The following is a 12,529-nucleotide window of genomic DNA, read 5'->3' as shown; positions in this document are numbered from 1 at the left end:
AAGCATGTCTACGTAAGAGGGTGCTGGTATTAATTTCCCTTGAGGCGGTATCTGCAGCATCTAGGGCACAGCGAATGGAAGTGTTAGTAATATGTTTACCTTCCTGTATAAGTTCACTGGCCCTATTTTTGTATTTGTCAGGTAGATGATGCATTATGGACTCTAGTTCATCATAATGGGCCCTGTCATATCTGGCCAGCAACGCTTGGGTGTTGGCGATGCGCTAGATATTAGCTGCTTGTGACGCTGTTCTTTTGCCTGAGGCATCAAGTAGCTTGGATTCTTTGTCTGTTGGTGAGGCCTCACTTTATGTCTGAGAATTAGAACGTTTACTTGCAGTAGACACTACTAAAGAGTCTAATGGTGCTGGACGTTTAATATAGACTGGATCTGTAGGGGCAGCTTTATATTTTTTCTCAATGCGAGGATTGAGGACCCTAGCCCTTACGGGGTCTTTAAAAACCTCTGTTGCATGTTTGACTACACCCTTAAGCATTGGCAAAATGGCAGTAGACCTTTGTGTGGAATCAAAAGTGTCTAGTGAGAAATCTTCCTCCACCGCATCTGTGTGTAAGTCCACCCTATGATATTGGGCAGCTCTTTGGACTAGTAGGTTAAAACCTATAGTGTCCTCTGGTAGGGAGGGTCTAGAAGGGTATATGTCGTCTTGTGGGACATAAGGCACATCAGGGGTGTTATAATCATCCCATGGATTAGGTGACTGAGGGGAATTATTGGTCCCTGCTGGGTCATGTGCCCCTCCAGCTGCGTCATCAGAGTCTGTGTCTACATCATCGTCTGGATTAGGGGAGGGTGTCGGTGAATGGTGAGGTGGGGTAGGTGTAGGAGGAGGAACAGTATGGGGAGGTTGAGGAGAAGGCACCTTTAATGGAGAGGTTGCAATGTCTCTTCTTTGGAGGAGGAGGAGGTGCTGGTGCATCAAGTGGTCTCTTTTTGGAACGGAGAGTCAGTTGACCAGTCTTAGGATCCTTGACAAGAGTTTTTTGGTTAGGATCAGGTTTGTAAAAGTTCCTCTGAAGAGGGCAGATTCTTTGGTGTCGAGGTTTTCGCTCCATAGGTTTTTTCGGCACCGAGTCGGTAGCTGATTTTGGTTTAGAAGTGTGCTCTTTTGAAATGTCCTTTACTGGAACTTGTTTCTTCGAGTCCGGGTATTTTTTTGGTTCCGAAGCGTGCTCTTGAGCTTTAGGCAGTTTTTAGGTCGGCCCCGAAAGCGGTTTCGGCATCGATGAGCCGTTGCCAGTCTTTGGCGCTGTGTGCTTAGGTGTCGGAGCAACGGTCGGCGTGGTTGAAGATGGCTTTTTCTTCGGTGTCTGTGTAGGATGGGCACCATGGATAGGGTGGCTCGAGCACGAGCTGCCTGAAGGCTTAATGGGCTTCTTTGCTGGGCCCGAAGGCAGGGCGTTGGAAGCAGTCTCTCGGTGTGCACCTCGGCCCGAAGGTGAGGGTGTGCCCAAAGCCTTTTTAGAGGGTGTCGAGGAAGGGTTGGGGTCGATGATCTTACTTACGACCCGTTGAGCTGTAGTGACTTCCTCGACGTCGGAGTCTTCGGCGTCTGAGGAGCTGGTACTCTCTTCGGCGTGCTGGTGTTCTGGGGATCGAAGCGGACGAGCGAGCCATTGTTCTTCGAGCTAGTCGGTCCTGGATCGTCTTCGTGGAGCGGAAGGAGGCACAAGCGGAACAGTCTTTGGCCTCGTGCTCCGGTGAGAGGCAAAGGTTGCAGACCTCATGTAGGTCGGTGTGGGGAAACTTCAACCCACATCGAGGACACTTCTTGAATGGCGTCCTTTCCATGAGCCAGAAAGTAAGACCTAGGTAGGCCCGAAGGCCTTCGTCGACAACTGGAATCGAAGACTTGTGAAGAATCGCGTCAATGTGGAGCGGGATCGAAACAATATCGTCGAAATGGTAAGGATTGCGCGCCGAAGGAAAATCGGTTCCTAACCGGAGCGCAGGAAACACATCCGAGCCCGATGGCGGAAAAAAACAATCTGGGGATGGAGCAGATGCCCATGCTCAATGTGGTCCAAAGGAGGAGTCACCTATCTCGTGACTTCCAAAGAACTTTTCAGGACAAAAGCAAACTGCAAACATCCGGGCCCAACACTAGGTGGCGATCTATGCACAGTGTACACAGTGTGCAATCTGCAGCTCATATGCCTCGAACATGTCTTTTTTCACCATCGACTAGGTGGCACTGGAAACAGTCGTCAATGGAGCTACAAGTTGAGGCTGTCATCACTGAATTCTACAACGATGGAATCTTCGCCATTGTAGATGGTCTCGTCGACAACTATAAAATCAGCGTCATGGTCTTCGTCGACGACGATGAGGAAACCATCATCGTCATAGTCGTCATCATAGTCGATGAGGACACCCTCTGCGAGCAAGCCATTGTATACTGTATGATCTTAGTCGACGATCCCGTCGACAATCTAATTTCTTGGAAGACTGCTCTTTGAAAGAAGCATCAGAGGCCGATAAGGATGGTGAGAGGCTTTTTCTGAGAAGGACCAGCCGGCTCCTTGCTTTTAACTTTTTCCATGCTAGCTTCTCTGCTGCGAGATCTTGACCTTTGAGTGTCTATATCAGAGGATGACGAACCCCAATCCTTACTTGTTTTTGAGGAGGTATGAGGCTTCTCTTCTTCCACAGATTCCGAATCAGAGTGAATTTTCTTCTTCTGTAGCCACAGAAGCAATTTACCTGCTCATTCTTTTGAGAGTTTTGGCAGAAAAATTAAGGCAACACTTGCAGTCTTTGGGTTTAAGAAGCGGATGCAGGCACTCCTTTTGGGGATCCTCAGAATAGAGCCTGGATTTTCCACAAGTCTTACAAGGCCTGAACAGGCTTTTTTTTTTCACTTAGACATTCCGGTCAAATTTAGTCAGAAAACAATCCCAGACTTTACTTTAGATGTCCTCTGGAGGTTTGGAGATGAACTGAAGAATTGTAAGTCAAAATGTTATAGGAGAAGCACTATGACTGAACAGAGCTCAAGGAGACTCCCTTTTGACACGACGTGTGGTTAGAAATCTCAGGGATTGAGGCTCTGCTGGGGTTGAGGGCTTCTGGGTCTGTGCTCTGATTGGTTGAAGTATTTATGTTTCGAAACAATGTGAATAGGCTAACAATATGTATTGGTTTTACAATGGAGACTAATGCTAAGCATTTAGCACTACTTTCAATACTGTTACTGTGGGACTCCCACCATGACGACGGGGAAGATTCAAACATGTGACTCTATAAAAGAAATAATACTGGAGAACTGTACTCTATTTAGCAACCTGGGAAGGAAGACTACTTGAGGCACCCTGCCAAAAAAATTACTGTGTGACCCCTCAACACGCTACCTAATTTGTCAGCCCGACTATATAGCATGGGTGATGAACTCCATTTTCTGTCTCTCAACTAATCATCTGTGCAGTGTCCTCTCCCGCAATAAACTCTCTTTTCACATCCAGACAGGCCGTTTCTTGGCTGCACCTCCCCATGCCCATAATAAGAACTGGTGATTCACATAGAAGTCAGCAACGGAGAGAGCGATCCCCAGCGCCTATCCTATACTCACAGGTACTATCATCCCTCCCTTCCATCAACTCACAGTCCATGCAAGGCCTGCCAAAATAGCAACATCTCAGAAGTGGGCAGACATTATATATTACTTACAGCTGTTGGCATTACAGTTTGACGAGTAATCCGTCAGGAGCTGTTGGAGAGATCTGATAATGGATTACTAAATGGGATTAAACAAAAACATAAAACAAGTGAAAGGGGCATCTAGTTAATATTGCAGACGTCGTTTGCCTCTACAACGGCCTAACATAGGGGCTTGAAATTACACACAGGCATCACTGTTTGTTAAACAAACTCTGGCCGGCTACCAACCCTGCTGTCGCTTGTTGCTTTCCTAGTCAAACCAACCATGGAGCCTGTTCTGTTGCCCTGGAGTTAGGAAGCAAAATAACTAATACAATTATTTCCCCTTCAATTCACCTACCTTCAGAATATACAGCATCCAGATCGTTATTCAGGTGAATTTCATGTTCCGCGGGCTTTAAACTTGCTGGTCCTGTTAGGGCTGGGGCAGGATCAAGCAAACTAGCTCCTCTGAAAGCCGCTTTGGAAGAAGAAGGAGATTCCACTGCAGTTTACACGCTCGTTGCTCACTGTGGATGGTAAGAGCAGGATCACACTAGTGGCTGGCTGCCGCTGGTCTTCTGAATTCGTGTTTTCAAAGTAGTGTCATGCTGGTCTGGTCGTTGGTGATTCTGATAATGTCCTCAATCCAATGGTTGCACAACAACGATATTGCTGCTCCCGAGTTGCAAAAAGAGAAGGGGAATCCAAGGAGAAAATGTCTCTCGTCATAGGATTTCTCTTCTCGCTACAACGTTCACCCGGTGTAACTTCAAGCCATAATTTCTCCACTGGTGAGAAGTGAGCAAAAAATTAGAATGAGCACATTGATGTGCATGCTCATCCCAGCCTACAAACGAAAAAAGACTGCCTCTTCCAGGGCAAAAAAAAATGAGCCCAATAGAGACGCGTATCAATGCCCCCTTTTAAAAAGTGCCAGTGCTCAGTACGGGCACAACCCGGCCCACTTACAGCCCTGGTTGTAGAGTGTTTCAAAGTTGTGGAAGGTCTTAGAGTGGACTACAGGTAATTGGCGTAGAGTGTTGTGGAGTGTCAGAGTGGAGCGCCGTAGAGTGTTGTGGATTGTCGTAGAGTGGCTGTAGAGTGTCGTAGAGTGGTGAGCCGCAGAGCGGCATGTCGTAGACTATCAGAGTGGAGTGGCACAGAGTGCAGGGGCGTTGAGTGGAATGGCCTGGAGTGGCGTAGAGTAGCAATAGAGTGGCGGAGTGGAGTGAACTGGTGTAGAATGACGTAGAGCTGAGTGGTGTAGAGTAGCATATAGTGGAGGGGTGTAGAGTGGAGTAAAGTGGAGTAGAATGACAGAGTTGAGTGTCGTAGGGTTGCAGTGTGTCGTGGAGGGGCGTAGAGTGTCAGAGTGGAGTAACATGTCACACAGTAGAGGGAATAGAGTGGCATAGAGTAGAGTGGCTTAGAATCGAGCAGAGTGACTGAGCAGAGTAAAGAGGAGCAGAGTAGAGAGGCGTAGAGTAGAGAGGCATAGAGTGGCATAGGGCCCAGTGATAAATAGTAGAGTGGAGTGTCAGAGTGGAGAGGAGAAGTATGTCGAAGAGTGGAATAGAGTGGAGTGTAGGCTATTTGTGTGGAGTGAGGTGGAGTGGCCTGGAGTGCAGTACACTAAAGCTGAATAGAGAAACGTAGAGTGTAGTGGCTTAGTGTGTGTAGAGTAGAGTTGAGTGGCACAGAGTGGAGAGGAATGGAGCAGAGTAAAGTACAGAGGAGCAGAGTACAGGGCCGTGGAGTGTCAGAGTGGAGTATCAGAGTGGAATCCTGATATAGTCTGAAATATCTGTAGTTTATTTACAAACATTTAAATGTTGTCGTGTGCTAGAAGAAATATTATCTTATGGCCTTCCCTCTCACATGGGTTCCCAGCAGGATTGTCACATAAATGCTCTCAACCTAAAGTAAAAAAAAAAAACGCAAACACCAAGCTCCCTCAGAAGACAGAGCCTGACAGTTCAAAACCCGGCGGGTCCACTCAGCCTTTCATCCTTCGGAGGTCAATAAAATGAGTAACAACAAAAATCTGTTATTTAGCAACAAGACACCCTTCTGGATGAACATGCGCTTTACAAATACACATGTAATGTTATGTTACATTTGAGCTCGGTTTTTGAGTGTATAGCAAATGTGACAAGATATGAACAAAATTGAAGGGCCTGTTTACAGAAAGAGAGCACTTGTGGAAGAATAAAAGTAGCAATGGTGAACAGGCATTGCTCCACGGGAGAGAAAAAGACACGCTAGACAGCCTACACAAATAGAGACAGCAAGAAAACGTGAATTACAAAGCTAATAGTAAGCAATAGGCAGGATCCATTCCCAGATAGTGGAAAGCTTTGTTCCTCTAGTTGCACCATCTTAAGAGGCGGCTGTCGCCCAAGAAAAAACAAGCTAGTTTAACTCCTTCATCCAAAAAGTAGCTGATATTCAACTTTTGTTGCACCAAGCTTCATCAACCTCATTGACTGAGGGAGAAGCAAATTATTCCACCACTAATGCACCCTTACACACTTCCTTTATTTTCATAAAAGATCATCTGTAGTTTGTTTTGGCATTTTCAACTCCCTTAAACCTACTTGTAAATCTGAAAATCTTCTTACAGCGTAGCAGCCAGGATTCATGAATAGATATTTGCACCTGCAACATAGCAATCTACATGAGATCGCCAAGGACCACAATACTCAAGGCTAACTGTGATACCACTCATCAAAAAGTCCTCCACAGACTGGCAGAATAGTCCTCTAAATGCAGTGCTGTCATGGCTACCTATAATACTGGAGCAAGCAGCATGTATTCACTGCAACTGCAATCCTGCCTGTAAGAACAATCCCAACAATCACTCCCAGGCTTGCTTCAAAACGAGACATGGAATAGGAACACCACAGATGGGTATTAGAAGGATGTGAGCTTATCACAACTGATAATGTTAGAACTCTCCATAGCTTTCAGCACTGTTAATCACTACTTACTGCTTGATCAGTTTAGAAACAGTTGAGGCCTCTAAGCAAGCTGTAGGATAGTTTGCTTTCTTTCTCCATGGTAGAGGCCAATGTGTCAAATTAAGAACTTTAATATCGTCATTCCTTGTAATGAACTGTGGAGTCTTTCAGGGTTCTGCTCCGCCATCCTATTTATTAATGTTTACACTTGACCACGCTTTCCAAAAACAAGCACCACGACCAAAGATGGTGTATTGGCACCATGCATAATGCTACGACTAGCCTTCACATACATCAATGCTGTGCACCTTATCAGATCACCATTAACCACAGGACTTAATAGTCCACAGTCACCTGGGCAACCGAACCATGATCTCAAACCCACTAGACTCGGCACGGTCAGAGGATGGGGAACTACACCCACACAGTGGAGGACCCCCAAAGAGAAGAGGACGGTCTAATGAAGGCAGTAGTTCAAAAAAGTATGTGCTCTCTTAAGCTAAGTAATAATGCAGTACAGACAACAATACCAAAACAAATTAGAAAAAAAATTATATTTTTCAATAATTCTGCAGCATTTCAGATGCTCGGCCTATTTTGCAAACACAATTTGAAGCACAGCATTGCTACCAGTTCACAATAATTACAACGGTCACTTGGATTCTGGGGATGGATATAGAATAAATCCAATTGCGACTCATGGTTTCCATGGAAATATTCCTGCCAATCCCTAATCTTTGCTCAGATGACTACATCTGCTTTCGGCTTTTAAGAATGAGAACGTCTTCCAGCAGTAATGGAATTACATCCACTAAAGCATGCTACACCCCCTGCCCTGTCGGATTATATATATCCTGACCACTGCTTTCATGTGCAATTAAAAGAGAAGCGCCTGTTAGCAGTGAACACAAAAGTACTGACAGGGCGCTGGTCTCTCGTGAATCCCATTTTCTGCTGAAATGTCCTTTGTGTTTAGGCTTCTTCGCCCGATGACTGGAAGAAAGCAAATGGCTAGAACTAAATTGCTACGGGAACATTAGGGATTTAGCAGGTGACTTTATAGACATGTGCATGTTCACGTGCGAGGGATAATTTAGTGCATAAACAGCAATGACAGTTGCATAGCTGGGCACATACATCTATCTAACTTTTTTAATTGCAACGCTACAATAGCCCAGGTGTCGTAAAAATGTAGCTTACCAGTCACTATGGCCTATGGCTCATATTAATTATAAATCAAAGGACCACTATACTGCCCACCAATCAGGCACGTACTGGGATCATATATATAATCCATACCACAAATTAAACAAGTTTAAGATATAACAATTGCAATGGATTTACTGCACCTGCATTTCAGGACTCCTAATCAACACGAAGAAGCCTACAATATTATGATCTCAAAAAAGGACCTTTGTGGTTGCTGCTCTCCGTTTATGAATGCCCTGCACACACCCATCCATCCCAGTCACAGGGCACACCCTCAGCCCCTGCGCAATGTACTCAGACCCTTAACATTCAATGCAAGTAGGCACACTCGAGCAGAAGAGAATCCCTTTGAAGTCTCTAGGCAATTAATGAGTATTCCACAAGTTAAATATGATCTTTCTAACCAGTAAAGTGTACTGGTACAGCCAGGATACCACCTCAGATCAGCTTCAGATCTTAAACTGCACATTTCAGCCTCAAGGTGCCCAGGTCCACTGGAATGAACTGTTTCACCTGAAGTTTGACTAAGTGTTGAAAACCTGCCTGTTTACTATGGGATCTGCTCACAGGTCTCAGGGTCAAGAAACTACAGGCTTAGAACACGCAATAAATTAGAGCAAAATCCTAAGCCATTTTCTCCCATCACCCGAACTTGCACACTCTACCATGTTCTTCTCCGCCTAATCAACTGTACTCTGTGGACAGTGAGCTGGGCTGTAAGGCTTAAGTGGATGATGTTACATGGGTGAAGTCACAGAGGAACACAACAGAAGTAATGCTTATTTCTGCCATTGCTTCCTGACATTGGCAGAGTACAGTTCTAAATGTTAGGGTAATATAGGCTGAATAAGATTAAAATCATGTTTTGAAAACATAAGGCTTCCTAACAGTTGGTCTTTCAAAAGTTACATGGTCTTCACCTATATGGTTTGATCTCATTATTAACAGCTGAAATGTACCGTTATTATATACTAAATGGCACTTTTGATAACAGTTTTCACTACGAGCAGCACTAGTCAGTCTAGAAAGGGACGATAGTATTACTCTGAACACGAATGTACCCTAAAGGTTATGTGCTATAAAAGCCAGCGTTGGGCTGGGGCAAAACTACAGCAGCAGAAGTGTAAGGTATCATAGTAATAAAGAATCTAGACTGATGTCGATTAAAAGCTATGGGTAATTTTAAATCCGGTTCCCCAAAGTTCCCACAGTTAAAAGTGAGATGAACGGACAAACGTAACATACCGGAACAGCACAGGTACCACGGTTGTCGACTAATATGTACTTTTAAGAGGTTTGCAAGGTACCAGGTACGAAATGGTGCTACGGGTCATATAAAAGTTATCTTGGCACAGATACATACGAGTAAGCCCTGTACAGGGACGCTGCAAGTTAGGAGTAGGGGGTGGGGAGAAAGTGTTTTGTCCCCGCACTAGAAAGAGGAGAGCAGTGTGAAGGCAGCATTACTGGATTAGCAGTGGCAAAGCATTGTAGCAAGGGAGAAGGTGCAAGGCTCCCCGCACTGCAACATCCGAATTCAGATGCTATGATCCAGATAGCCTGCTACAATTGTACACAAAGCCTTTACTACAGCTGGGGACTGAACACCAAGGTGAAGAGAAGGAATTCAGGTGAACTGACTGAACAACTTCGGTTCCAGTACTGCAAGAGTACAGACTAATAATTCATATTAGATCTGCGGTGTGTTGGACAAGGTGTGAAGCTCCATAGCAAACCGCTAAAGTTGCTGCCTTTACGTAGGCATTTATACTGAAAAGGGCTACAGTGCTTCAACAGAAAAGGCTGCGACAGCTAAAGGATGGGATGCGCTGGAAGATATCTGCAAAGAAAGCAGGGAATGAATATGGAGTAGCAGTGGCCAAGCCGCAATGAAACATGCACGGTTCTCACAATACAGGAATATGCAGAACACGCAAGCCCCTGTCACCAGATGTGCTTCATACCCAAGATGGATCGCAGATGCCCCTCCAGAGTTTGAAGGACCACATTTTTCACTTCTTGGACATTTTTTCCTAAGAACTGCTCAGAAGCAACTGCGAGAAGTTCCTTTTCTGTCATTATTTTCACCTGTAGATAAAAAAAACACACATTTGCCAACATGAAATTCAAGTCTTCCAAAAAAGCAGAAAAAGTAAAAACCCATCACCAAAACAAGCAGGAAGCCAGTGATCTTACCCAATCAGAAACTGCAGCCATAGGGACGGTCACACTACTCAATGAACGCAAGTAGGGGATCGTCCAGAGTAAATATGGCAAGCATTACATCCAAATATATCCCAAGTGTCATGCATCATAAAAGAACTCGAGGAATAGGCAAGACCACGTATTGCCTTTCCACAACAAAGATAATGGTCATTCCAACAGAAGTGATCCAGCGAGCAATACAAGTATACACAGAATAAACAACTTGTTCTCACCTCTATTTTTTGGCTTCTTAAATAAATATATTTGGTCCTCATCAAATGTTCGAATACCCAGTACCCGTCTGATTGGACCCATGAATGCCTGATCAAATAATAGTTCCACCATATGAATCTCCTCCAGGTCTGCTATGAAAGGTGAAGATGTTTCATATAGCTATGGATGTCAGCATGCAAACTTATCACCAATTAACAAATGTAAAGACTGGTCATTGCTATCAGTCTTATCCAATTTGGTTATGAAAAAGTCCCTCTCCGACAGTTTTTGGTGATGCCTGTGTAAGTGGAGACACAGGAGTATGTGTGCAGAAGATTTAGGATTCAAATGTGCAATAATACAGGCACATTACCCATATCCTCTTGGTGACATCTTCTCATACACTTGCATCTGTGAGAATGGGAAGGACAAAGGGAAGGAAGTGACGAATGAATACCTCTAGAACTCCTAATCCACATGCTCCTCTACCCTAACCGGAGGGAAAATGAAGACAAATAAAACAACCTCTGTAGACAGAATATGAATGCTTAGAAATCTGAGAATAAGAGCATTAGTATGATGGGGCAACAGGAATACATTCGGAGGTCACTGGTGTAATCAAGTTTGGTATAGTACAAATATCAAAACGAAAACACACAAATAGAAATGACTCTTCAGATAAAAGAAGCATGTGTAAAGAACTGGTATTTTAAAATCTGCAGCAATTTGGAGCAAGGCTGGTTGAAAGAGATGCTCTGAACATCGAAGTTCATTCGAATTTATCAATACAACAATAACACTATCTCACAACTAAAGGAATTATATGTCAGGACCTGAGCTGAGGAGTACGACTTCCAACTTCGCTTTATTTCCAACAGCAGAGAACAAAACAAGAAGGAAAAAACTACACTTCCTAAGCACCATAGGGAAAACAGTAGTCCATACATTTACCAGCCACAGTCTCTTAATAAGAATATACTTCAGGAACTCAACTAGCCCCCTCCTTCTCGACAGCTCCAGCAGCAGATAAGTGTATTTTTTTCCTACGTGCCTTGTACTCTGCAATGTAATGCTTTCTGTCTAAAGATGGACTTTAACCTTTCGCTCCCAACAGATCGCGGCTGGAAGCGGCAGAGGCCACAGTTAGAGGGAGTCCGGGAGTTCTCGAGTCTCAGAACAGACAGGCTTCGGAGCTGTGGCCGGGGAGAGACCATGATGCGTGGTACTTGCCTGGGCTGTATAGGATTAAGAAAAGAAGCAGTGCTCCCCGGGGCCAGGAGCAAAACATCTGTCTGTAGTAGAATTGCCACACACTCGGGGCTGAGCACGACCCTGAAACCCTTTCAATTTCAGGGGGCTTACTATTGGAGGACACATTTATACTATATCCTGAGCAGGCCAGCCTAAGCAGCTGACATTACAGCATACTGGGTCTGGTAACTATCTCCCTACCTACAATGTGAATAGTGCAACCCAAGCATCATCAGTGCCTTATTTTACTGCAGGCATGCAGTCAGGGTACCACGACTCCCTGGTGGAGGAGAAGGAAGCATTCATTGAGTGGGATGCCGGTTTCTCTGAGGTAAAGCTGTGAGCATTGCTCTAGAACCCACAGGGAAACAACTCTTATTGATAACTTCTAGCCATCTCGAGCCCTTCCATTGTAGGGACGATCGAGGTTCCTCGAGCGGAGCTAGAGTACCCAGAGGTAAGTCTGGGTGGTGAACTCCGCTCGCAGAGTTTGTGGAGTTTTCCGCACTCCGCGCTACCCAAAGCTTGCGGAGTTCCGAAAAACTCCACTCCGCATAGCAGAGCAGAGTTTTTTTTTCCCTCGCTCGTATTAGTCAATGTCAAGTTGGAGAGAGCGAGCGAGGAAAATCCACCTTTTTCCTCGTTCACGATCGTCCACATCACGATGGCAAGCGCAAGCATGGAAAATCAACCTGCCAGCGAGATTTCTCAACGCAGGCGGTCAGATTTCTCATTACGAGTGGTCGCGTATGCTCGTGATCACTCGTGTTGAGAAACCATCCGCTCGCGTTGAGAAAGCTGCCGCTCGAGTAAAAATCTACTTGATCGGCAGAAAGGAAGCACCTCCTGCTTGTGCTGTGCATGGTGCCCGTTCGCGATGATTGCACAGTGCAGACAAGCACCGGGCACTGAAAATTACAGCAAACGGCATTTACTGAACGCACTCCACCAGCAGAGTTTTTTTTGCACTTCGCGAAGTTCTGCGTAGCATATCTCCGCGAACTCCGCCCAGAGGAAGAGGGAAAAGTCCC

General features: G+C 45.1%; 1 protein-coding gene across 2 annotated transcripts in view; it reads right to left on the bottom strand.

Moving 5' to 3' along the window:
* Positions 1 to 12,529, bottom strand: part of FLOT2 (flotillin 2) — a 351,376-nt gene that overhangs the window by 148,367 nt on the left and 190,480 nt on the right. For both annotated transcript variants that reach the window (XM_086955138.1, XM_086955139.1), the window contains exon 4: positions 9,794 to 9,917. In XM_086955138.1, coding sequence (XP_086811264.1) covers positions 9,794 to 9,917 — 124 coding nt within the window. The remainder of the gene's footprint in view (positions 1 to 9,793; positions 9,918 to 12,529) is intronic.

This window comes from Lissotriton vulgaris, chromosome 2_1 (genome assembly GCF_964263255.1).
Source record: "Lissotriton vulgaris chromosome 2_1, aLisVul1.2, whole genome shotgun sequence".
NCBI classification, from domain to species: domain Eukaryota; kingdom Metazoa; phylum Chordata; class Amphibia; order Caudata; family Salamandridae; genus Lissotriton; species Lissotriton vulgaris.
Note: the sequence above shows the minus strand (reverse complement) of the source record. Positions and strands in the feature narration are given on the sequence as shown.